The sequence below is a fragment of the Ceratotherium simum genome, chromosome 27 (assembly GCF_057802395.1).
Source record: "Ceratotherium simum simum isolate JZ-2026a chromosome 27, ASM5780239v1, whole genome shotgun sequence".
NCBI lineage: Eukaryota > Metazoa > Chordata > Mammalia > Perissodactyla > Rhinocerotidae > Ceratotherium > Ceratotherium simum.
Window position 1 is genome coordinate 8,424,606 of NC_141926.1, and position 27,958 is coordinate 8,452,563.

General features: G+C 41.8%; 1 protein-coding gene across 1 annotated transcript in view; it reads left to right on the forward strand.

Moving 5' to 3' along the window:
- KCNJ6 (potassium inwardly rectifying channel subfamily J member 6) overlaps positions 1 to 27,958 on the forward strand; it is a 264,544-nt gene that overhangs the window by 46,177 nt on the left and 190,409 nt on the right. Inside the window, exon 2 of the mRNA XM_014786922.2 lies at positions 27,766 to 27,817. Within this exon, the coding sequence (XP_014642408.2) occupies positions 27,793 to 27,817 (25 nt within the window). The 5' untranslated portion in view covers positions 27,766 to 27,792. The remainder of the gene's footprint in view (positions 1 to 27,765; positions 27,818 to 27,958) is intronic.

A 27,958-nucleotide genomic window follows, 5' to 3' on the forward strand; every position in this document is an offset into this window, starting at 1 on the left:
AATAATGCATAGTTTTCCATTGAAAACTTCCAGTATCTTCGTTGCTTATTCTCCATGCACACAGAGCTTGGCTTCCCATCCTGCGCCATCCATTCTCTTTCTGGCAGCCATTGGCTGTCTCCAGCTCATCCTGTGACCTCGCATCTTGACCATGGCATGGTGGCAAGTAAACCTGCTGATGCTCTGGTTTCCCAGGAGTCACCAATCAACCATTTCAACTCCTTTCTGTACTGAGTTTCTGATCTACACCTCTCCTGCCCACCCTCCCGCTTCCACCTAATGGCTGGTGGGCAGTGAGCCAATAGTTCAATCAGTCATTACATTAGAATGCAACCCTGGCCTCAATGTCCAGCTGGGGCCAGATCTGCTCCTTCAACTAGAGCTGCCTGAAGGTATTTGAAAAATCAGGCTCCTGGTTCCATGAAGTAAGAATCAATGGCCTGTGGCCACCCAAAGGCTTACTTTCTCTTTCCATTCATATATGGAAACATCATGATATGCTCCCAGCACGTCAGATATCCTTTTTATTTACAATTATTCCTTTGAGGTACCAGTCAAAGTTCAACTAGAGAAGCAGAGCCAGGAGGAGATATATAGTAAAAGACTATTGGAAGGAATTGGCTTCCATGATTGAGGGGCTGGCTAGGCATCTCAGAAATCTAAAGGGCAGGCCATCAAGGAGGGATGTCTGAAACTCTCAGGCATAGGCTGAAGCCGCCATCCACAGATAGAACTGCTTCCCTCAGAGAAGCCTCAGCCCTACTTTAGGGCCTTTCAAGTGACTGAGTCAGGGCCACCCAGATTATCTAGGATAAAGTCAACTATTATGGGCTTTAATCACATCTACAAAATACTTTCATAGCAACACCTAGATGAGCGTTTGAGTGAACAACTGGGAACTGTAGCTTAGCCAAGTTGACACACCACTGGGGAAATGAACAATTGAGTTAATGACACAAACCAAGTTGTGCTCTGGTGGAAAAAAAAAACCACTTGATTCATAATAGTCACAAACCCTGGTTCTAGACCTGGATCTAACACTGGAGCCACTCAGCCTCCATGTACATCCGTTCCTTCATTTGTAAAATTGGCAGACCTATTCTACTGAGGTTCCCTGGTCTGTGAGCTGGTCAGGGCATGATGGTTTATATTTGCGAAGGGTGTTATTGACATGTGTATTGGAAACTAACTGGAAATGTAGTGTGTATCTTCAAGTTTACTCTTAATAAAACATCTTCAAGCTTTAAGGAATTACCTTAATGTAATCTGTCTCATAGCGGGAGTGAACTAGCAGAGAGGACATCGCTGTTAGACCTGGCAGGAGAGGGCAAGAACTGGAAGTCCAACAGCAGAAGTATTTTATTCCTTTGTCCTCTGACATGTTCAGGATCAGAACAGTGATACACGGAGTCAGGAAGAAATTCTAAACCCAAGTTTGTGGAAGCTCACTTCAACTCTATGACATGCAAATACCAACCAAACAGAACGAGAAGCTTACTCCCCACATTCCCTATCCTGAAGCTCAAAGATTGTGAGCGTATGCCTCCTAAGAAGGGGAAATACTTATCCCTCAATTTGGAGTATTGCATGTTGCAAAATTTGGCTTCCACACAGTTGGGTTGAAGGGTTTTTTTTCCTCCTTCCATTTCTTTAATTATGAAAAATTACAGCTAACACTTCCACCATACGGTTCTACTAACCTCATCAGGCTGCATGAGAAGGGAGTGGAGTTTGATCAATTGGAGGATATTCACGCATTCATCTCTAAGGTACTGAGAGAATCCACTGTTGAAATAAGTCCTAGTGTGATAAAATTCACTTACCCTCAACATAAATATCATCACTCCCTTCAACACAGGCCCTTGATCTTTAACTCAGTCTCTAAATTATAGGACATGCCATAAAAACCAAACAGACAAGGAATGGTCAAGGTCCTCAGTCATTATATGCTAAAGTGTCAGCAAGAGCATTGCTCTTTAAAGCCCATCCAACTCTCTCTAAGATAATGTGGACAGATTCTTTCCAAGCTAGCTCCCCCTTTTATGGAATGATTCATTGGATAAGCTAGAGTTGCTAGTTCTACCTCTGGCTTTCCAACAGAGGAGCTGGGATCCTCATTCTACAGAGTGAACAAATTCTGAAAGGTCAGACACATTGCTCCTCCTCTACCTGCCCCTCTCTCTTTCCTCTTCTCTTCGTGTCCCCTATAAAATGGCCAAGAACTGGAGACAGACATGGGTGGCAGGTGGGTGTCAAAGAAGAATATCCACAGTCCTCTGAAAATGTTTGCACAATGCCTCTTTCATGTTTTTTCTGGACAATGGTCACTTCTGTTTCTCATGTCCGCTGAAGTAGAATGTCTTAGCTATTTCAGCATCACATTGAAGATGCAGCTCTTGCTCACCTGACACACACTTTCCAACACTTTCAATGTACAGTTGAATTCAAATATTCTAATTATGTATCAATCACCTGGTCAATGGTGACTCCAGCTTTTCTAACACTCCTATAGAGATTTTCTGTGCACAAGTTAGGTTAGGAGTTAGGGCTAGGGCTCTATCCAGGAGACACTTGGAGTCTAGATCATGGCAGTGAAGGCAAGGAAATCAGCATCCTCGAAGCTTCACGAGAGGAGAAAGTGTCTTTTTTTCTACTTGACTTTTCTGTTTATTTGGGGGAGACTGGAGGCTGAAGGAATCATGGAGATGCTAAAGACCCTGAAAGCACCCCTTGATGCCTTCACTTCAGTAAAAGTAAAACAAAGTGTCGTGTTCTCCATTTTGAGAGGGGAACGTAGCTGGGGGCAGGTGCCTTGGAAGAGACCTTTCCTGTGACAGTCCCAATTAAGGCAATTCAATCACATGACCTCAGCAGAAGGGTCTGACTCCCTCCCACCCCCAAATCCTGGTCATATTTTCAAATCTTTGCATTTTTAGATACTTAATCATAAGCAGAGCTTACAAGTCTGGGTAAGTTGTTGTTTACCTCAGTTTAGGTTTCACTTCTTCCCTGACTTGTTTTGCAATGTATTGAGCAACGGCAAACAAATATTTAATTTGAATGCTGATGTTTTAAACAGGAAAACTATTAAAGAACCTGACGTTCCTCTCCTGCATCTCTGTCAAACATGAGGATGGGTTGATGCCTTGATGCAGACTCTTTCCACACCAGCCTCAGCCCTCCACACGGCTGTGATGCCGGGTACTCATTGACTATGAAAAGCCCACATTTGCAGAGGATCTCCTCTTCTCCAATCATTTAGGGCAGTTTATGCTCAACCTCTAAACTGTCAATATAATATAAGCTCCGCCCACCCCTGCGAACAAAATAACAAGCTCCATATTTTTTAATTGCCTAAGAAATAATACAAGGCAATAAGACTTTTCTGAACCATAGAACAATTTGTTTCTTACACAAATCACAGCCGTGCATATAACTATCCGCTGAACATTATTTTAGAAGCGGAGCCTTTATGTATAATGGGTTTATAAACCCATTAGCTCTTAATTCCTACTAATTATGCATTTTGTCACATGTAGCAAAGTGCCTGTGAAAACCTGCTTTAATAATATTATTTCCTTATGCACAAAAATCTATTTTAGATGTCAACTACATACTGTGAATAAAGCAAAATTGAGTCCAAAACATTAAAAATATGAATATCTGGCACCAGATATTCCTGAAGAATAAACTCTCAAGGACACAATAATAAAATAGACATAGCCTTTTTCAAGTCTCTGCACCCACACTAAACCAGATCTACAATAAATTTAAGTTGGTACTTGTGGTATCTCCATCAAAATGAAGATGTTGAGGGTATAGCATATGGCCAAAAAGCCATTCAGTCTCTCCTCCACATCAGAGGCCACTGTCTTGGTTATTTTTGAAGTCACAGTCCAGCACTATAGTCTATGAATTTCAAAAACTTTGAACCTAAAAGATTATTAACTCATGTTCTTACTAATTTGAACAAAGACAAACTAACAAATCAAGAATTACTCCTCTAAAATATCAATGAATCAAATAATACAAAATAAAGCAAATTTTTTAAAGAATACAAAACATGTTTTGCTTCATCCCTCACTTTTACTGGATTCATCTTTACAGCAGTTTCTTCCCATTGTTGACGTCAAGTGTCTGAATTCCTCATGGGTATCGCTCTGCTATTAGTTGTCTTGAATTCGCCTTGTCAGAATCTTTTTTGCCTTTTTAAGAATCTCTGTTCTGCCTCCTGGAAAATCTCCTGACTGTAGTTATTCTTGTGTAAATCTGACCCCTTCATCTTTGCCTCAACTCTGCTTTTTTTATAGTGGCAACAAATGATATCACATGCCAGTAAAGATATGTGCCCTAGCTCTTTCCAATTAAACCCCCAGGCTGTCTGTGGGGATGACTAAGCAACTTACATTTTTAGGGCATTAAACTCTTTCACAAAACCACCAAAATACGTTCAACAAAATCAACCCAGCAGACAGCACAACTATAAGAGGAATAAAGCTGATTTCTTCACATTTCCCTGACAATCCACACCTGGCACCTTGTAACCACAGTCTCTACAGCTTCTGTGGCAAAGTCAAAATTTACCAGGTTAGTGCCCAGACTCAAGCAGGATTCCCAAAGCTGACAGATTCTGTCTCCAGGTTTTCCGCGATATTTTAGCTTAAACTAGGATCATAATTTTCTCCACAGTTTGAGCTACTTAACAAAGCCTTCCTTTTTTAGATCTGAGTTAGATACTGGTCCTCACAGAGGTTAAGGCAAAAATGGGTGTGTGTGTATGTATATACTTGTATAAAGGTCACATTTACAAAACAGAAGAGATAAATTAGCAAGCTTCCTTGCTTGCCAAAGAGGCACACTGGCTATTTACTTTAAATAGTGACCCCTCCCACCCTGCACATTATGCAAATAGGTGGACTTGGATTTAAAATTCACAACCAAACTTTGGGGAATTTAACTATACTATAGAGTGACGTTTACCTATTGTAAACAAGTTAAATATAGCCCTTTTCTACAGCACTCACAGGAGAAATTCCAGCCACTGGAGATTTTGACACCTTATGTATGATTGGAAGCTGGTTCCAGTCAAGTTGCTGAGGCGCAGGGCCAATGAATGCACATTGATGTGTTTGATTAGAATGAAGATCTGTCCTGCTGTGGGGCTTGAACCACCAACTTAACTGTATGCTGACCTGCAGCCCTGCTACCAAAAGCTCAGAGTACTCTGTTCCTCCCTTTCCTTTCCAGCCCCTAAGTCACCAAAGAGCCCAAGGTCGACTCCTCAATGAGGCTATTGGACCCCTATTTGCCACTGGACTGTGAAGGCGTCATTTAAGCACCAGTTTGGTGCTTCTCAAGCACTCAGCACGTTCCTTAAATGCATCCTCTACTCAGTGTTCAGCTGCCCTGTGCTTCATGGACACGGGACAGAGCAAGAGACACAGACAGGAGGCACTCTTCGTGCTTTCAAGAGATAATTATGGAGAAACTGAATACACCAGATGTAGTAAGAGAGAGGAGGTAAGAGACACTCCCGTTCGTTGAAGAGAGAGTTATTGAGAAACTGAAATGTGTTAACACGTTTCTAACTACTGAGATACAGAGTTCACCAGGTTGTAATCCTTGCCCTCCAGATGGTATGAGCTGCATTGTGTCTCCCCAAAATTCATATGCTGAAGTCCTACCTCTGATACCTCAGAATGTGACCATATTTGTAGATAGGGTATTAAAAAGGTTAATTAAGTTAAAATGAAGTCCTTGAGGGGGCCTAATCCAATACGACAGGTGTCCTTATAAGAGGAGGAAATTAGAACACAGATGGGTACAGAGGAAAGGCCATGGGAAGACACAGGAAGAAGAGAGCCATCTACAAGCCAAGAAGATGGGCCTCAGAGGAAACCAACCCTTCCAACACCTTGATCTCAGACATCTAGGCTCCAGAACTGTCAGAAAATAAATTCCTGTTGTTTAAGGCCACTCAGTCTGTGGTGCTTTGTTACTGCAGCTTTAGCAAGCTAATCCACCAGAGTTGACAGTCTAGGGTGCGGACTCAGGCAGCCATTAGTAAATAAATACCGATTTTATAACAATAACAAACAGTTACGTAGTCCCGCCACCCTTCTAAGTGCTTTTCATTTCTCACGGCAGTCTCATAAGCTAGGTATCACACTACCATTTTCCAGACGAGAAAAGTGAGGCAGGGGGAAGTTAAGGACTTGCCTGGTGTCACACAGCTTAAGTAGTGGAGCTGAGATGTTAACACAGGCATTCTGACCCCAGGTTACGTTTTCCATTCTCGTAAGTAGTGAAGATTAAAGTTGCAAAGATAAATTAAGCAGGGAAAGGGTTAAAAAATGATGAGTGGTGGAGAGGAGCTCTATTCTACGGTGTCAGGGAAGGCCTCGGAGGAGGTGATGTTTTAACCATGACCTGAATGATGTGACAGAGAAAGGCATGCAAGAACTAAAAAAGAGCAAGTGCAATGGCGCCAGGAGGAATGAGCTTGGTGTGTGGAAAGAAGAGCAACAAAACCAGAAAAGGAGGGAGGGAGTGATGGGGAGCGTGCTTGGAGATCCTGCAGGGACTTGCAGGTCATCTGAAGCTCAGATTGTGTCACAAGTGTTCTGGATGGCCCTTGAAGGGTTTTAAGCCCAGGAGTGAGACCATCTGACTTATGCTCAAAGCCAACAATGGCTCTGGCTGCCATGGAGAGACTGAACTATGGACAGCACAAGAAGGACAGCAAGGAGACCAGTCAACAATAGACCAGGCAAAAAGTGATCGTGCCTTCATGAAAAGATGTTCAGCATCACTAATTATTAGAGAAATGCAAATCAAAACTACAATGAGATATCACCTCACATCCATCAGAATGGCCATAATTAATAAGAAAAAAAAAATAAGTATTGGAGATGATGTGGAGAAAAGGGAATCCTCATACACTGCTGGCAGGAATGCAAACTGGTGCAGCCACTATGGAATACAGTATGGAGATTTCTCAAAAAATAAAAAATAGGAGGAGTATCATATGATCCAGCTATTCCACTACTGGGTATTTTTATCCAAAGAACGTGAAATCGATAACTCAAAAAGATTTACATCCCCCTATGTTCATCATAGCATTATTCACAGTAGCCAAGACATGGAAGCAAACCAAATGCCCATCAACAGATGAATGGGTAAAGAAGATGTGGCATGTATATATAATGGAATACTACTCAGCTATAAAAAAGATGAAATCATGCCATTTGTGACAACATGGATGAACCTTGAGGGTACTATGCTAAGCAAAATAAGTCAGACAGAGAAACACAAATACCATATCATTTCACTCATATGTGGAAGATAAACAAACATATAGATAAGGAGAACAGATTAGTGGTTACCAGAAGGGAAGGGATGGGGGGAGGGTGAAAGGGGTAAAGGGGCACACATATATGGTGATGGATTAAAAACTAGACTATTGGTGGTGAACACGATGCAGTCTATGTACCATGTTATAAGCCAGTATAACATCAATAAAATAAAATAAAAAGTGATAGTACCTTGAACTAAGGCACCTGCTGTGAAGATGATGGGAAATGGTCAGATGTGGGATTTGCTTAGAACATAGAGCCCCACAGCCTCCCCCTTGAAGGGTTTACACTCAAGTTGGACAAAAATTATCACAGACGAGGTCATTGGAGGACAATTAAAGGCTAACTTGTGAGATATTAACCATGAGTCTAATAGGGTTCAGGAGACAAAGGAATCAACACAGGACTGAAAAGGAGGGGTGTTTGGGATTATTCCCAACTCGAGAGACAATAGGAGCCAAGATGGAAATAAGGATCATACATGTGGCAAACAGCCCACCTGGACAGTGTGATGGGTAGACTGGGGCCATGTTACTGCAGACATTCAGAGCCAGAGAGCAGAGTGTGCTTGATGGAGGGCCTACAGGGAGCTAAGGTGGAAGGGATCAGCAGGGGGAAAAATGAGGAAGAGTGAGAATTGAAGGAAGTAAGAGACAAAGCCCAGGAGATAAGCTAAGAAGCCGTTCTATTAAATCAGGGGAGTGGAAATGGAGACCCTCTAGCATTAAGACAAACATGTAGGGTCGGCCCCATGGCTTAGCGGTTAAGTGCACGCGCTCCGCTGCTGGCAGCCCGGGTTCGGATCCCCAGCGCCCACCGCTTCTCCGGCCATGCTGGGGCCGCGTCCCACATACAGCAACTGGAAGGATGTGCAGCTATGACATACAACTATCTACTGGGGCTTTGGGGGGAAAATAAAAAAAAAAAAAAAGACAAACATGTAAATGGCATCATAGAGAATCCAAATCCCCAATACATTCTACAATCGTAATTGAGATTTTGTTTTTACCTTCTTTCAGTTGACTGTAACCTTCTATTGAAAACAGGAAATTTCAGACACAAATAAATCAATAAGACCATTTGCTGCTCGGCCAAAACCTCACATGAAATAGAGAGATAGCAATCACCATCTTTCTCCCGACCACTGAGATACAATAAAACAGTCATTAGGTTGTCAGAAGCCCTAAAATGAAAAACCATGACTGCTCAGCCCCGGAAGCAGGTCGGAATTACCTGTGGAGCTTAGAAGTGTTAAGCATATTTTGAAAAAAGTAATAAACCCCATAGTTAAAATAAAAAGCACAACGTCATGGACAGAGAAAATCCTCCCTAGATTCCAGTTCCCAGCCTTCTGTCCCAGAGGCAACCACTGCCGCCAGTTACCAGCTTCATGTGTGTCCGTCAGAGATATTCTACTCATGTGTGTGTGTGCCCACATGTGCTTAGTTACATATCCTGTAAAAACTAGAAGTATATACACGTATTCTCTTAAACACAAATGGAGCACTACCCATACACTATCTTCCATAAATAGCTTTTTCACTTAACCATATATCTTGGAGATTTTTCCATAATAATTACCTAGAGCTATATTTTGGTCTTTTATTCATTAGAGTTGTTATTTACATTAAGCTTTCAAATCTTAAAAATATCCTTATTGTTCTTTCTCTTTCATTTTATGTTCTGTGTTTGCTTTGCTTTGCTTTGTTGTGTGTGTTTTTTGCAATTATTTGCAAATTTGGCAGACCAATCATCTCATTTTGTTCTCTATAATATATACTACACTTATATCTCTGTTCTTTAGATAGAACCTATTGCCTCCCCACTGTAAACGATATTTAAATTCAGGTGATGCTATTATTCCTAGTTCATCTAGTGTTTACTTTTATTTCTTTAAGTAATATTCTTATACTTCTCTACTTGATGTTTCAGCTTTAAACATATCTGATCCTCCTGCTCTGTAAAGTAAGGAACTTAGCTATCTTTCACTACCTTCTTCTTCTCTTCCTCTCGACAACCTGGATTTTGTTAGTGGTACCATTATTTTAACACTGCCGTGGTTTCCACTTCTCTATTCTTCTCTGTAATCATAATTTCCATGACTGTATAATCCTTAGATCTATATGTAAATGAGTTCGTCACTCACACAAACTTTTCTCACTGTTTCTCCGTCCTTCTCTTAGGCGGCTGAGGTTTGACGTCCTCATGAGATCATCAAATAAGGCTCATGGAGAACTATATTTCTTGAGCGCTTGCACCTTTAAAAGATATCTCTCAGGTATCTTTTTGCTTGGACACTAATGTGGCAGTGTTTAAAATTGTTTTGTCTCATTTTCTATTCCTAAGGACTTTAGGCCATGTTCCACTGTCTTCTACCATTGAGTTTCCAGAGAGAAGTCTAAAGGCAGTCTGGTTTTTCCCCTTCTCAGTGCGTTCTTTGTGCTTTGAAGCCTGTAGAATTATTTCTTTTTCTTTGAAGTCCAGTAACCGTATTGAGATATGTATCAATGTCTGTGAATCTCCTTCTTCCTCCAGGATATTGTATACCCTATCAGTGTTAAGAATTGAGCTTTATGTGAAATTTTTCTTAAATGACATGTTCAAATATTTTTTCTATGGATTTACTCTGTTTTCTTCTCCAAGGACACAATTTATAAGTCACCTTTGTCTGTCTTCTATGTTCATCATGTTCTGTTCAATCTTTTTTTAACTATTTTTGTTTGTTTTCTTTTTATTTTGCTTTATTTTCTCAAGTCTGTACTCCATGTCCCTGATTGTATTTCCATCAGCATCTTTTCTCTTTTGGCCAAATCAAATGTGGCTTCTATTGGTATATTCACTTCACGTTCCTCTTCTAGGTCAAATAATTTAATTCTGTCGTTTTATTGTTTATTCCTCCAGCTCTTGAGTCTGTTTTTAGTTCTTGAGGTTATTTTTTCACTAGTACTTTGAGTTTATGGAGAATCATTTTGTTGTATTTTTCATCTACTCTGTTACAAAATATTTCCTTGTGTGTTTCCACGACAGCCTCCAGTTTCTCTTTTTTTCTGGTGATATTTTAGAGAGACCCTCTGCTCATTTCTCATGAATGAGAGGAGTTCTTCCTGGATCAGCTATCTGTGAAAGAACAGTCTTGAGAGGGGCCAAGAGAGCCTTGCAAATTCAGGAATCTCTCTGGCTCAAAGTGAAGCTGTGATACTGGATTTTGTTACAGATTTTAGTCCTTACGTCACTACAGCTAGGAAATATTGGCAGCCACAGACATGTTAACCATCACAGTTTCTCCTTCATTCAGTCACATAGAAAAACTGCTTCTTACAGATCCGAGTATTTTCTCATTTCCTTCTGTTTCCTCTGGCCCCTCTGTGGTGTGACACACTGTCCAGGGATGCTCCCACAGCCAGTCCTATGCCTTCACCTTATTGCTCTAAACATTGGTTATGCCTTGGGATGGATGTGTCCCCAGGATGGAGACGGCGGGGGTCTGCCAGCTCTGCCATAGATCTCCAGTGTCGATCATCCTTTCTCACTGACTGTCTTCATCCTGGCCCAATTTCTGCTGCTTATGGTGCATCATATCCCCCCACATAGATAGTTTGGGATTACAGACATTTCCTTGTTTCATAAAATTGAAGATTTCTTTTCTGTTTCCTGATCTCTTTGCTATTTTCTGAAGGAGGCAGAGAAGCCTTTGCCCTACTATCTCAAAATTAGGTATCTTTATAAAGAGTGGTTTAAAGAAATACCTATTCTTGGGGCCGGCCCGGTGGTGCAAGCAGTTAAGTGCGCACGCTCCTCTGCGGCGGCCCGGGGTTCGCCAGTTCGGATCCCGGGTGTGCACCAATGCACCGCTCGGCCAGCCGTGCTGTGGTGGCGTCCCATATAAAGTGGAGGAAGATAGGCATGGATGTTAGCCCAGGGCCAGTCTTCCTCAGCAAAAAGAGGATGATTGGCAGATGTTAGCTCAGAGCCGATCTCCTTCACAAAGAAAAAAAAACGAAATACCTATTCTTTGCTTCTGATCCCAGAGATTTCAATTCAGTGTATCTGCAATGGATTGTAGGCATCTCCAGGCTTGGAAAGAGCCCACAAGCAATGAATTTGGAGCATTTAGGATACCACTCAGTGCTACTCCTACGCAGAGTATTGACTGATGAATTATGTAAGAGGATCTCAAACTGGAAGGAAATCAAGTAACCATTGTATTTATCCGTATCAGCATCCTAGCCACATTCTTCCCCAATGCAGAGACCGCTGTCGTGACCTGAGGCTGAAGAGAGGTGGCTTATCTTCACGGAGCTGATTTTGCCATTTTGTTTTTCAGTTTTGAAAAATTACAAACCAACAGAAAAGTCACAAGAGTAATACAATGCACACACTTGTACCCTTCACCTAGATTCCTCGACTATTAACATTTGTCACATTTGCCTTATTTCTGTGACCTCTCCCTTTTGAACCATTTGAGAATTGGTCATAGATGTCAGGATACTTCACCTCTAAGTATTTGAGCATGTATCTCCTGAGAACAAGGACTTTATCCTCACTGATTTGACGTCCACCTGGTCCATGGGCTGACTTGCTTATCTAGGTAGAAATAGAGAGCCGGGAACAGAGAGGCTGTCCGTACTTAAACTACTTCCCACGTAGGGACCAGAAGCCCAAGTCACCCTGAGTTCAGGAAGTGAAAGCAAGGAGTAGTGAGAGTGCAAGAGAGATGACAGCAGGGTCTCCAGGGGAAGGGTCCAAGCCACAAGAAGGAAATGAAAGTGTTCAAGCTGGTTGCTGCTTTAAGCACAGTAGTTCTATCCTCACTCCCACACTAGGGAATGTGGCCCAGTGAACGCCACAACATTGTAGAGAATTGTGATATTTAGAAAGCAGAAATATGTGATTTTAAAATGCATGGAGCCTGAAGGGGTTCAAAAAACAATGTTTGGACACCCCCATCCCCCATGCTCCTGGCCATGGCTCCCTGACTGATGGAGAAAACAAGTACCATCTGCCCCAGCGACCAGTCCCAGAGAGGATCAAGCCTTAGGAAAGAATTTTTGCCTTGAGCTGCCTGAATCCTGCCTCCTCTCCCTCCCCCTTGCCTTCTGCTGTCCTCGGGACAGGGAGCCTGAACAGCTGCTGCCTGTCAGAGAGACCAAGGCTCCCAGCCATGCTTGGCCAATAGCCCATCTTGTAACTAATGGTGGCCGGATTTATTTTTCCATTCCTATGGAGAAATATCAAACAATTAGGGACCACTGAATTGTCAGCGAGCAGCTCGTTTATTGGGAATACTTCGTTCTGGGAAAGATTCACCACGTTTGAGCAGAGCTGGATTTCATGGCTCAGCAGCACTGAGAGGGTCATATGAACATAGCACATGGTTATGCAATGGCTGGTCCATAGGGAGAGAGGTTCCCCAGCAGATGCAGTCACTCTCAACTTCCGCCTTTTGAATTAGAAGTTTACAGTTGAATGTTTAGGTCTCATAAAGCATAAGGAAAGCTATTTTTTTCTGCTCCATTTAATCTTTTTGTCACAAAACTGCTTAAATTGCACAAACGATGCAAACCCATTTTCAGTGACACACACTCAGAATCTCACCCATCCTCCTCTCTCCTCTGGGTTTATACGGAAAGGTTCGAGGGGTAGTCAGAACAGAGCAAGGTGATGGTCGTGGTAATTCTCCAAGAGGAGAGAGAGGGTTCCAATAGAGAGGCTTACAAGAAAGAAAAGTCCATTTCCCTCTTTCCTTTAAAGCCCTGGGGCATGAAAGCCGCATCCCACTCCAAAAACTTCCCATGAACTGCGTTCTTACTGCAACACTGGAGTGAGGGCAAGCCAGAGGGGCAGGTTACAGGAAGGGGGTAGCACAAAATGGAAAAAAAGGAATAGAAAAAAATGGGTAGAGAGAAAAAAAAGAAATAGAGAAAAATAAGATTTGTTTTCTTTTTTTAGTTTGATTCCATTGTGGTCAGAGAACATAGTCTGTGTGACTTTAACTCTTTTAAGTTTGTTCAGGTTTGTTTTATGGCCCAGGGTATGGTCTATCATGGTATTTATTCTATGAGCCCCTGAAAAGAATGTGTATTCTGCTGTTGTTGGGGTGGAGTGTTCTGTGACTATTGATTAGATCCTATTGGCTGATGGTGGTGCTGAGTTCCTCTTGATTCTTGCTCATTTTCTTTCTAGTTGTTCTAGCAATTGTTGAGAGAAAGGTGTTGAAGTTTTCAACTGTATTTGTGGGTTTGTGTTTTCTCTTTTCGATTCTACCAGTTTTTGCTTCACCTATTTCGCATGTCTGTTGCTTGGTGCATATGTATTTAGGATTGCTATTTATTCTTGGTTGGTTGACTCTTTATCATTTTGTAATATTTCTCTCCATCCCTAGCATTTTGTTGCTCTAAAGTCTACTTCATATAATATAGCCAAACCTGCTTTATATATCTTTTTCCATCTTTTTAATTTCAACCTACCTATACCATTATAGGAAATACAGTCTATTGTATTTACATTTGCTCTTTCCATGTCCTTTCTCCCTTTATGATGTTCCAAGATCCTTCTTCTACCATTTCCTCTTTGTTTAGATCACTTCCCACAACCATTCTTTTGGAATAGGTCTGCTAGTGGCAATACCCTTATATTTGAAGTGAGTTTCTTTTACACAACATATAGTTGGGGGTTTTGCTTTTTATACACTCTTTTAGTTTGTGTATTTAGACCATTTACACTTAATGTAATTATTAGCATGTTAAAGCTTAAGTTTGCAATTTTGTTTTTCATTTTCTATTTGTTCTCTCTGTTTTTGGATTCTCTATTTACTTTTACCTGAATTTCTGTGGCCTACTTGAACAATTTTTTGGAATTCAGTTTTGATTTATCTCTAGCGTTTTGGAGTGTATGTCTCTGTTTAGCTTTTTCAGTGATTGTTCTAAGCATTACATTGCATATACATAACTTATCAACTAATGTCAACATTTTACCGGTTCCAGGGAAGTAAAGAAACCTTACCTCGCTTTATGACCATTTACCCTCCCCAATTTATGATATAATTGTCTTAAATATTTCCCCTAGATACATTGAGAATCACATTACTCTGTATTATAATTTTTGCTTCCACCATCAATATAATTTAGAAAACTCAAGAGGAGGAGGAAAATCTACTGTATTTACCTATATATTTGCTTTTTCCATGTCCTTTCTCCCTTCATGGTGCTCCAAAAATCCTTCTTTTATCATTTCCTCTTTGTTTAGATAAGTTCCTTTCACCAGTCTGCTATTGACAAGTTCTTTTTTTTTTCCTTCTTCTGAGAATGCCTTGATTTCCTCTTACTTCATCAAAGATATTTTTGCTGGTATAGAATTCTAGGTTGATGGTTCTTTTCTTTCAGTAATTGAAAAATAATGTGTTACCACCTGCTGCTCCCCATGGTTTCTGATGAGAAATCCACTGTCATTTGAGTTATTTTTCCCCTGTACATAGTGTGTCATTTCTCTGGACTCTTTCAAGATTTTCTCTAGTTTTCGGAAGTTTGATTATGATGTGTCTTTGTGTGAGTCTATTTGGATTTGTCCTGCATGGGATTCACCCAACTTCTTGAATCTGTAGGTTAATTTTTTTGTAAAATTTGGAGAGATTTCTGCCATTATTTCTCTGAACACCTTTCAGTCCCACCCTCTTTCTCCTCTCCTTCTGGTACTCTATGACATAAATGTTAAACTTTTTGTTATAACTCCACATCTTCCTAAGGCTCTGTTCACTTTTTTTTTCAGTCTATTTTTCTCTATTGTTCTGATTGGATAATTTCTATTTTCTATTTTCAAGTTCACTGCTTCTTTTTCTGTCCCCTTCATTCTGCTTCTGAGCCTACTCATTGACTTTTTCATTTCAGGTATTGTAATTTTTATTTCTAAAATTTTTATTTGGTTCTTCTCTATACCTTCTAAAATTTTTTGCTAAGGCTTACTATTTCTTTGTTGAGATTTTTTTTATTATTATTATTTTGTGAGGAGATCAGCCCTGTGTTAACATCTGCCAATCCTCCTCTTTTTGCTGGGGAAGACTGGCCCTGGGCTAACATCTGTGCCCATCTTCCTCCGCTTTATATGGGACACCGCCACACATGGCTTGCCAAGCAGTGCAGCGGTGTGCACCCAGGATCCAAACCGGCGAACCCCAGGGCCGCCACAGCGGAGCGTGCACACTTAACTGCTTGCTCCACCAGGCTGGTCCCTGTTGAGACTTTTTAAAATTTGTTTCAATCATGTTTGTAATTTCTTGTTGAAACATTTTTGTGATGACTGCTTTAAAATCCTCAGATAATTTTAAAATCTGTGTCATGTCAATGTCAGTGTTTGTCTTTTCTCATTCAATTTGATCTCTTTCTGATTTGTGTTGTGACAAGTGAATTTTTTATTCAAATCTGGTCATTTTGGGTGTTGTGTTATAAGACTCTGGATCTTATTGAAATCTCATATTACAGAAGGCCTCCTCTGATACCACTTAGGTAGGTGAAGGAGAGTACCACCTCATAACTGCCTAGTGGATGTCAGTCTCCATTGACACCAGGGTAGGGGAGGATCCTTGTTACTACTGCATGAGGATGAGAATTCAGCTTCCCCACTGGGCCTCCAGTGATACCATCCTGGCTGGAACAAGAGGGGCATCTTGTTAATGCTTCCCATGTGGTCGCCACTACACTTGGAGGGAGTGGCATTGTTACTGCTGAGTGGTAGTAGAAGTCCTGACTCTACATTGGGATTCTTCTAACACTACCCTAGTGGGGATGGGGAAGGCTGCTTCATTACTGCTGAATTTGGAAAGAAGTCCAGGGTCACCGTGTCGCCTCTGGGAGGGCTCATTACCCCTTAGCAAGGATCAAACTGGGGTCCCCACTTTGTTTTCTCTGACACCCCCAGGCAGGTTTGGGGTGCTTTGTTACAGCCTGGCAAGGGTGGTCGTCTAGGCTCTCCACTCATCCTTTTCTCTGGGTGGGGCTGCAGTTTTTTCTAAGGTGTTTGGCTGGAGTAGAGTGGTTATTGTCTAAAAGATTTCTGTCTTTCTAGGCTGCCTCTTTCTTGGTCCTTTGGTGAGAGAGGGCAGACTTTTCTTGGAGAGTTTTTATCTGTACCCATTGAAATTTCCAAGTCACCAGCTTCTCTAGTACCCAGTATGGGATATCAAAAAAACAGAGAATCCACCACCGTGTTGTTCCTCAGGCCCCAAGGTCGTTGGTTGGTCTGTCTTCTTCTCTCCACTTTTTGAGTTTGTTTTATGTATAATGTCCAGGGATTTTTAGTTCTACTTAGTGGGAGGAATAGAGAAAAGTACATCTACTTCATCTTCCCAGAAGCTGAAATCAGGAAATTAATTTTAAATAGAGAGAAAGAATGGACAAAAGAACAACAGAAAAGGGAGATTGGAATGAAGTTTTTCTTTCTTCTCAGAGATCTGTGCTGCCGAGAACCAGTTGTGAGGTACCTAATGAAGGGGTCACCTTCTCTCCCTTCCCTCTTCAGCCCCAACAGAAATCCAAGCTGCAAATACACTGCAAGAAGCACAAGAAAATGATATGATTTCTATCAATAAATGCTTCTCGTTCTCCAGCCCAGTAAATGTCGCATTTGGTTATGAAATTGGATTTTGCAAAATAACATTTTAAAAATATTCCTGCGACTTAGTATCTTTAATAACTATTGACACAGATGAGAGGTTAAAGAATCACATCTCTTTGTCCCTTATACCATTTCTTGCATGCATAAGTAACAGGCTGACCTTCTGGGTGATTCCAATAACTGGGGCTTTCAGCTGCCCTTTTTGTTCCTCTGCGACCCAGTCCAGCAGGGATGGTGTTCTGTTTTGAGAACAAGCATCCACACCATTTCCCTGGATGCTGACAGTGCCCAAGAGTGGCCTGGCTTGGAAAGGAGCTGTTATCGTGCTCCATTGGGTTCTCCATCTAATTGAGGGATCTCCACATGGGTGCTCCAATGTTGGGCAGCTTAGTCTTAAATTTTACCACTGAAGAAATCTCCTGTCTAAAAACTTGCTCATGGCCCTCACAAAGTCTGTTCATTATCGTAACCTCACAAGGCTGAGCCATGAATGAAGAATGAATCCCTTGCTCTTCACTACAACCCAACCAGTTCTTGAGGGGGAACATGACAAATTGTCTCACGGCAGCGCAACACAGCCCTAGGGGAGGAAGCTGATTCATTCCTGCTGGTGAAAACTATAGGCAGAAGTTAAAAGGCAGGAAAGTCTTGGGCACTGAACAATTGTTTCTCTGGGGAACCAAGAGCCTGCCACAGTATCTTTGCACAGGGCTCCCTAATACCACATTGTATCATTAGACAAACATAAGGCATTCTAGTGACCATATCAATCTCACCATTGGACTTGAGTGACTCCTTCAAATAGGATCATCTGCTTGGTCAGGTGATTATTTTCTAAACATCTCTTATATGTCAAAGTAACTAACCTGTTACTAGTTATTTTGCCAGTCTATCCTTATCATCATTCCCAGTTCACATCCATCAGTACCCCCATCACTCACCTTTGATAGAATAAAAGAAACAACTCCATATAAACAAAAATGAAAGGAATTGAGGATTTTTTTTCCTTGAACTATGACCACATCCCTGAAACAATTTTAGAAGGGTTCTTACAGGTCATTTCCTTACACTACTTCCTGGAGCAGAAATTCTTGTGGAACATTCTAGACAAATGATCAGTCAGCATGCCATGTCAGGAAACTCATGACTGCTCAAGGATGCTCTATTCATTCTATTCATTCTTTAGTTATGTTTGGGGATTTTGTTTTTTCTTCTTTGGAAACAAAGAGATTCATCCTTTTTAGTTTTCCAGTTATTCATGAAGTGGTCATGACTATTGTCTCTTGCTTTGTTATTTTGGAAATTATGGCTCCAAGAATGACAAGTCCTACAACAGAAGTCTGCACAGGTGCTGGGGTGTAGAGAGAATGGTCACTAGGCAAGGGGTAGCCAGGGACAATGTCAAGCAGGAGGTCAAATCTGAACTGAGTCCTCAAAGACAAGCAGGAGTTTGCAGGTGAAGAAGGCAGGAAGAGGGATGGAGCAATGCAAGTTGTTCAGTTATCACAAGGGGCTCGTTTGGCTGGACTATAGTTGAGAAGCAAGGAGTGACTGGAAATGGGCCTGGAGAGGTAGGTGGAAGCCAGGTCTTGAAGGGAAGGATCCTGATTTGCTATGGAACGGGGCGGAGCTGGAAGTATGGAGCAGCTATTGGAGTACTCAGTGTGCCCAGAACTTGGATAGTAGGCAAACCAGAAAAGGAAAGGGAAAAGAAAGGAAATGATATGTCATCTGCTTCCTTTCCTCTTGTGAATAGAGAGAGTTTAGCAAAGCTTGTGCCTCTGATGAAACTAGGTAAGAGAAGCGTCAGCCAGGTAAGGTTTAAGATTTCTGAAAGATAGCCCTGGAGGCTAGAAAAGATCCTCAGAGAGATGCTGGCCCAGACGAGAGGCAATAGATTGAGTGAAATGAGACTGAGAGGCGATTCCCCACTGCTTCCAAGATTCAGCACTTTGCTGTTGAGTCCTGGGAGGCCAGTGGCCAAACCCAGCACAGATGCATTCTGGGAAAAGGTCTGCTGATAGTTGCCGGTAGTAAACAGACTCTGCATGCTTCAGTTGCCCAGATATCCTCGGTGCTCTCTGCAGCCTAGGTCAGTGTTTTCTTTAAAGGAAACTTTTTGATATGACTTTGGTAATAATGCTTGTCCTATATTTTATGATATTTCCAGGAGCTCTAGGAAAGGAGGAATGAGTCACTCATCAATATTCCAAGAAACTGACCACACTGGGCATTCATGAAACATTGCCTGGATATTGATGTGGGGAGTCTGGAGTGTAGTCCGTGGGGTTTCAAGCAGGGGAGGACACAAGCAGAGGTGGGCTTTGGAGAAATTCTGCAGCCAGGCGGTCCAGCAGTTTTCTCTTAGCCCCACAACCCATTCCTCTTGGCAGGAGAATTTCATGTGCTCAACATGCTTCCAAGAAAGCACCCAGGGAGATGCTCCCAGCCCATTCCTCCCACCTAAGACTCATCCTGAAGCACAGGTGAATTGAGGAGATATCATGACATGCACAACCTTAAATCTGATTTGATTAATTTTTGTAAGACACCCTAATACCTCAGGGCATCAGGACCCTTTCTAGTCTGGTCAACATGGCCACAGTTGGGCATCATAGGGAACCAAGCAGGTGATGTGTACATAAGGGACATTAGAAAGGGTGTCTGTGTGAGGCAAACACTCTCAGCCCTTTGCCAAGGGGGCTGTATCACCAAGAGCACCCTGCGTGGCCTGCCTGGTAAGAATTTTACCCCCTCCTTCAAACACTCCCCTTCAGATTTTTTTACCCCAAATTATGAAAACTTCAGATCACCTTAGGAGACTTTCACTGAGTAAATCTAGGATAAAAACTATCTTAAGTGAAATTGTACCACATTATGATGGGCAAGTTTTTAATTCTTCAAACCTCCACGTCTCTTGGCTTCCAGGAGAGAGCACACTCTCTGGGTTTCCCCAAGGTGCTCACACAGGTTCAGGCCTTGGCCTCCTTCTTCCTCCCATAGCTTCAAACACCACCCCAACTCCAGCCCGAGTCTCCCTCCTGAGCGACTCAGCCTGGCACCAAGGCCCTTCATGGTTTATGCCCTGATTCTCTGAGCTAGCTCTCTGCTACTCTTCTCACACGTGGCCTCAGTCCACCTGCCACCTGCTGTTCCTCAGGCACCAAGGTTCCCCACTTCTACGTGTGCTGCTTCTCCACCTGGAATATTCTCCTTGCTCCTCCCGTTTCCCCATCACTCTCCTTCACTTCTTGACACATTGAAGTTCTTCCTCTGCGAGCCTGCTCTGGTTCTGTGAGTTAGAATTTCTGTGAGTTTGACACCCAACTCTGTTCGTTACCGGCTGTGTGACCCGGGGCAATTTGCTCAACCTTTCTTTACCTCCATTTCTCCATCTGCAAAGTGGGGATGACAGTCCCTGTTTCATAGAGTCATTGTGAAAATTAAATGAGATGGTCTAGTAATACACTTATAGTGCCAGGTTATAACAAATGTGAAATAAATGTTAGAAATTATGATTTTTATTGTCCCAAACCATACTTGCATACAGACCACTCATTTCTATTAGTTTTTCATTAGGCAAAAAGCTAATCAGTGGTTCTTAAATCCTCTGGCTTGTATTTTTCAGCAGCAACTCGAGGCAATATACATGGTACCATATTATAAGAACACTTACTTGATTGGCTATCTGAGGATGTGGCATTTTCCTTTTAAGTCAGTCCTCAGGTGACCTGCTATGGCATCATGTCAGGAAAGACGGAGAGGGCCACAGCTGGCCCATTTGTAGACAACCTTAGAACAACGTGGGAAACTTGAGGGCCCCTGTTTCAACCTGGAGGTGAGGTCCAACTGAGGATACAAGTACATAAAATAGCATTCTCACTTCCCACTTCATATAAATGTTCCTTTAAATGGTTGTAACTTCAAAAAAAAATCAGTTTTCTGATGACTATAAACACATATTTTAGAGGGATAAAAATATCCAAGATGCAAATATGACTGGTTTGAAATATATCAACTATGATGAGTTGCCTCCTCATCCTTAAAAGCCCATTTCTGGGGAGCAGAAAAGAAGGTAGCCTCAGTGCTGAACATGCTGACCTCACTCAGCCCTGCCAGCAGAAAAGTGTGTGAGGGAGCCCAGCGCAGCAGAAAAGTACCTCCTCCACCCTCTCTAGAAGCCTTGCATTCACAATTCTCTCTCTCTTTCTCTCTCTTTCTCTCTTTCTCTCTTTCTCACACACACACACACACACACACACACAATGTCTTAGTCATAGCTCTGAGCCACAATCAGACTCGGTTATAATTGCCCTCATTAAAAACTCCTCTGTTATTTCAGTCAGAGAGAAGCATATATCTGGCATGGTCCCAATAGAAAGCCACACTCTCCTTAGCTAAAACAGAGTGTGGGTATAAATCACACATACATACACACACACACACACACACACACACACACAGACCAAGGAAACCACTGCCACTGGGCTTTTATTTGCATTCCCAGGTATGGTAGAGAGAACACAGTCAAACAATATGAAAATTAAATACCCACTGCCCCTGAGGGTCAATACTCTACCCAAGGAGTTCAATATGATTTTAACAAGACACCTAGGATTTTGTTCAGCATCTGTGGGCATATTTTGCTCAAACATGTCGTCATGATTCCCCAAAACTTTCAATGTTTCTGTTATTCCAGTAATTATAAGTGGAGTGCCTCCTAGAGCAAAAGAACCCAGCTCTTCGAAGAGGCATGCCAAGGTTCTTGAAACTTCTATTCTGGTAGAGGATTTTGGAAATGGGGGTGTGGGGTGCATGGTCACCAGCTGTTGACACTCATGACGAGTAGTCCCCTGGGAGGCAGGCAGCCTTGGGTCTTACTAGATTCGGGGAAATTTGCTCTGTTATTTTTTGCACAAATGCCAGAAGTCAGTATTTGCCCTTGAATAGCAAGAACAGGCTGTAACCCTTGGCCCCCACACAGTAGCCAAAGGGAATAATGATTACAAACACACAGAAATATAACATTTGTGTGTATTAGTACACATTTTCTCATTTCTTTCTGACAACAGACCTGTGAATGAGGGGACGCAGATAGACACCATCTACCCCACTTTACAGATGAGCAAACTAAAGCTCCTAGAAGTGAATTAGTACATGATTAAGAAGTAGTAAAGCCAAGACAAAAACATTTCTAGACCCAGGCTTCCTCCCAGATTCTACATTTCTCTGTCTCTCTCTTTCTCTCTCTGAAAATAATAAGAAGATCTAAGCAGCATAGACACTGTAAATAAGAACAGCAAATTTTCAGGTCAAAGTAAGTTCTTTTCTCCAGACCAGTAAGATTCCCATATTCTTCGTTTTCTTTTAATTTTACAAAGAGAAAACAATTTGGTTATCTCAAATATCAAAACCCTTGGCTCCCATGGGAAAGATATTTCTTAAAGAAAATTCTTGAAGCAAACATGTCTTTTTCATCTTAAAATATCACCAATACTCGCATTCTCTCCCAAGCTAAGCACGTACAGGAGTCCTTTTCACATGATTGACTGCTGCTGACTACAGCTGGGGGCCCCTCAGCAAACAGCAAACGATGTCTGAAATGAAACTGTGGCCAAAAAAGTAAAATGACTTTCTCAGGATCGTGGGGCTTTTCAATGGCAGAGACTCCTGGTCTACCAGGCACTACCTCCCAGCCCTGATGGTTGCGCCAATGGGAGCCTCCAGATGAGGCTACTGGGAGGCGGGACTTGACTTTTCCAAAGGTCTCAGAATCTCTTATACCCATAATAAATTATGCAGTGTAATATATGGACACATTTGAACCTGAACGTGTTTAGAAATAAAACTCAGGAAAGACGGCCAGGAAGAGTAGGGAAAACTGTAGAGATTGAGTGGTACCAAGTGGAGTTCTTAGGGATGAATTTGGGAGCACAAAGGAGAAACAGAAATTGGGATGTTTAGGCAGAGGGAACAGTGATTGCCAAGATAGGAAGGTACCTGTAACTAGAGTATGAGTGAAGAAGACAGAACCTTCCAGATAACCTGCCCTCGCTAAAAGACAAGGATCACGTGCTTACTTGGCAGAAAAGGACTGGAAGATTTCAAGCAGGGGGTGCCTGGGTCAAGTTTGCATTTTAGATAGAACACCCATGGTTGTTTCAAGATAAAGCCTCAGTGTTGCAGGTGAGAGTGGAGGCAGGTGGAAGCAACATCAATAGTCCCTTTAAGAGACAGCATCTAAGGGAAGTCAGATTTAAGATACATAAAATAGGGCCAGCCCCGTGGCTTAGCAGTTAAGTGTGCGCGCTCTGCTACTGGCGGCCCTGGTTCGGATCCAGGGCGCGCACCGAGGCACCGCTTCTCCGGCCATGCTGAGGCCCTGTTGCACATACAGCAACTAGAAGGACGTGCAACTATGACGTACAACTATCTACTGGGGCTTTGGCGGGGGGGGGAAGGAGAAGGATTGGCAATAGATGTTAGCTCAGAGCCGGTCTTCCTCAGCAAAAAGAGGAGGATTAGCATGGATGTTAGCTCAGGGCTGATCTTCCTCACAGAAAAAATAAATAAATAAATAAGATACATAAAATATCAAGGGTGAGGAAGGAAAAGGAGGTGGGGTGTTCCCACATTTCTGGCTTAGGCACAGTGTGAGTGGTGATCCCATAAACCAAAAACAGAGAACGGAAGAGGATGCCCAGGTGTGAGGGGCTAGGGTGGGGGGACTGGTGGAAAGTGTGTGGGGAATAGAGAGCAGCTTTGAACACATTGGTTTGGAACAGCCGCTGAACATCTGGGTGGTGCTGTCTAGTAGATAACAAGAGTTCAATGGAGAGGTCAGAGCTGGATGTACAAATTAGGAAGTCATCAGCCCTTTGTGGAAAATAGAGACATTGTTGTGGATAAGACTGCTTAAAGAAGGAACACAGAGAAGGCAAATCTGGGAAACTCCAAAACAGGACCAGGATTGTTGTATAAGGAATCTTGTCTCCATATGTTCATGTACAGTGGACCCTGAGTTTTCTGGCAGAGTAGAGGTTGTTGATAAGGGGAAGAGACCAGCTTGGGGGAAATTCCTTTCTTGGCATGGGCTTCAGTTTCATCAACCGCATCACTATAGGGTTGGACTTGACATCTCTAAAAGAATCTCTTCCAGGTTTAATAGATTATAATTCTAAAGTTCTTCTCAGTATTGTAAATCCAATAACTAGCAAATTTACTTTGGAGAAAACTCTTGGCTTCAGAAAAAGGAGGAGAATTTGCTTGGGACCGAGAATGGAAAGTAAATGCTTTATCGGGGCACATGCCATGCAACTGCAAACTTCAACTTTCTGATAATGAGGGAAGGACACAAGGAGTTTAAAGACATCCCATAGAATGACTAAACTACTTACACAGAAACATATGTCATGATTTCCACCATAAGTTGTGATATAGATGAGTCAAACTGAGAGAGCTAAATTTAGGATTTTTAAAGGCCCCTCCCCCACCTACGTCAGAAGTTTCCATTTAACTACTGGGAAGAGAAAAATGCTCATACAGGCAGTAGGTGATTTCTCCAGGACTAGGATACCCAACACATCTGAATAAAAATAGCTGCAAGGACAACCCACCAGCAAGACCAGGGTACAAAAGATGGTAGGGTCCTTGGGTCACAAGAGGTACAGAGGTGACACGCACAAAAGAAGACAGACAAACTTGACAAGGCTTTGTAAGGATATAATGCCTGGAATCTGGGAGCCTGTGGCTTGGGGAGACTCATCACTGGGGCCATCTGAGGAGGGTGATCAGAGGTCAGTGATCTAGAATGAGGATTGATGAGCACAGAACCAGAGAATGAAGAGGAAGCAAGTCGCAGACCAGGAGACAAGGAGAGAGAGTGGAACTAGAGGGGCCAAATCAGCAGCAGAGCTAGGCTAAGAGCTGAGGTGGAGAGTCAATGACAGAGCAGGCAGAGACAAAACGAGGTTCCTACAGGTCAGGAACAGACTTCACTGAGTTCTCACCATGCAGTGGCTTCTGTGCACGAATTATCACGAACCACTCGGGGAGACCCGCTTTTGAAGTAGCTTCTGTGCACACTCCCTCGAACCAGCGTTGCTGTGATAAGTTCCTCTTTGCCGGTTTGGTTTTCTCTGCTACACGACACTCTTAGCCTCTTCAATAGCCGCGTTGTTTCTCTGCATCTTGACATAAGCCACATGGCAGACTAAATATCGTGGGTTCAATGCCCACACAGGTAGGATGGTGGATTACGTTTCCTTAGCTCCTTCTGTTCTCAAGGGTAATTATTAGTTTAAGTAAGAGGCAGTGCCCTGATTTCATTGCTGTGAATAAATACAGAGCTTGGGAAAATGAAATGTACATGTGGTATACAAAACTGTCTGTTGACACTCAAAGCAGACTCTTTCAGTTTGGGAATAGCGGCACGAGGAGGATGAATAATGATTTTGTTAACTGTACTTCAACACCCAGGCCGTGACACAGCCACTCAAGTGCTAGCCAAACAGCTGGGATGTGCTGAGCACTCTACTATGGCCATGGGGAAAAATAAATGCCACTTTTGGCTTCTAAGAACTAAAATATTGATGGCGGAGGAGCTGGAGCACCACAGCATGAAACTAAGAGTCAATGACATACTGATGGCATGTGAAGGAATGGTTCATATACAAAAGATCAGAGAAAGAAAAATGACAGCATAAAATAAGAAGAGTCCATTTTTTGCCTATCAGTTTGGTGAAGAATGAGGGCAGAAAAGCACTAATGCCATTGGCATGTTGGCAAGACTATAAGGAAATGCGCACTTTTATACACTCAGATCTAATCTCCATGGGGGACAATTGAGCAATATGGTCAAAATTCTTAATATTCATACTCTTTGACCACGTCATACCTAACCCTAAGATTTATCCTCAATTAATAGGACAATTGCACAAAGACGTGAGTTCATCACCACATTTCATAAAACAGTGGAAATATGTAAGCAAATTAAATGGAATCTGGTTAAGGAAATTATGGCATAACTCATGATGAATGTTATGCAGTCATTAAAAAAATGATGATGTATTCTACCTCTAGCAAAGAAGAAAGATGGATGACATGGCATTAAGTGAAAGAGCAGCTGACAAAATTGTATGTAGAATAGAGTAGTCCCTGTTTATCCACAAGGGATACATTCAAAGACCCCTAGTGGATGTCTGAAACCACAGAGAGAACCAAACCCTACATATACTATGCTTTTTCCTATACATAGATACCTATGATAAAGTTTAATTTATAAATTAGGCACAGCTAGAGATTAACAACAATAACTAATAACAAAATAGAACTATAACAATATACTGTAATAAAAGTTATGTGAATGTGGTCTCTCTTTCTCTCAAAATATCTTATTGTACTGTACTCATCCTTCTTCTTCTTGTGATGATGTGAGATGATAAATTCCTATGTGATGAGATCAAGTGAGGTGAACGACATCAGCATTGTGACATAGCGCTATTTTCAGACCACGGTTGACTGACCGAGGAAAGTGAAGTCGCCGATAAGGGGGATTACTGTATAGATATTTATATACATGAAGTTGGGATCATATTTTCTTTTGTGTATACTCACAGGTATAGAAATGGGAATAGAAAGGTGTTCACCAAAATATGACAGTAGTTTCCTCTGGGGTTGGCATTATGAGAGAACTATATTTTCTGATTTATAATTTTTTAATATTTTATGAGTTTTTAAATAATGAGCATGTATTAATTTCATAATCAAAAAAGGAATAAGGCTGCAAAAAAGTAGAATAATAGTGGCCAATGTTTCAGTTACTACACGTTAGGAACCCAAGGAAATTAAAGCATATGAAGAAATTGAAGAGAACTTTTTAATAGAGATGACCATTATTCTTAATATCTCCAAAGTAATTTTTTAATTAGGACAGATTCAATTTATGCACGTATCATTCTGGCTCTCAAACTCAGTGGGTTATAGCTTATATACTGATTGAAACAAAATATTTTCAGCCTAAAATAGGTAAAGTTATACTCTTATCAAAAGTGATGATTTTGGGGGCTAGCCCAGCGGTGTAGTGAAGTTCGTGCGCTCTGCTTCAGCGGCCTGGGGTTTGCGGATTCAGACCCCAGGCGCAGACCCATGCACTGCTCATCAAGTCATGCTGTGGCGGCGTCCCATATACAAAAAGGAGGAAGGTAGGCACAGATGTTGGCTCAGGGCTAATCTTCCTCAGCACAAAGAGGAAGATTGGCAACAGATGTTAGCTCAGGGCCAATCGTCCTCACCAAAAAATAAAATAAAATAAAATAAAAACGTGATGACTTTCAAAAGACTATAGGAACTCACAAAAGTAAGACAAAGAAAAATATATAAAATCTAATTAGCTTTTAGGAAAAAAAGAAATCAAATGACTGAAAATGTCAGCTCCAAAAATACTGAAAAAGCTTCAACAGGAAGAAAATAGAGAGCAGAAGATTGGCATATGGATGTCAAAAATCCAGTGTCAAAGAGGTTTTGAGAACTGGTCGTGCGTCACCAATTATATATAACCAAGATCAGGGTGACAGAGCTCATTTCCAAGAGCAGTGGCAAGTTTTTTAATGTCCTAAAAATCTCTTTTTGGGGACTGACTGATCATGTAGCTATAATGTGAGATTTTTAAATTCATGTCATCATTGGTGATCAAATTCTGATGTAGGAAAAAGAAAGGAAAGAGATAGAGCTGTTACAGTCCCATTGTGTCAGTTCATATCTAAGATGTGTTTTATACACAATTGTCTTTTCTTCTCATCTCCAGAAAAAGCACAAAGAAGAAACCACAACGATGGCCAAGCTGACAGAATCCATGAGTGAGTAACTTGAAATTTATTCTTTATTTTTGGTTTTGAATGGAAACCATGAAATCTTGCAAAAACCACATCCCCTTTTGATTATCCGATCTCTCTCTTTCACTCTTGCAATAGCCAGGGTTTATTTAACACATAGTGCAT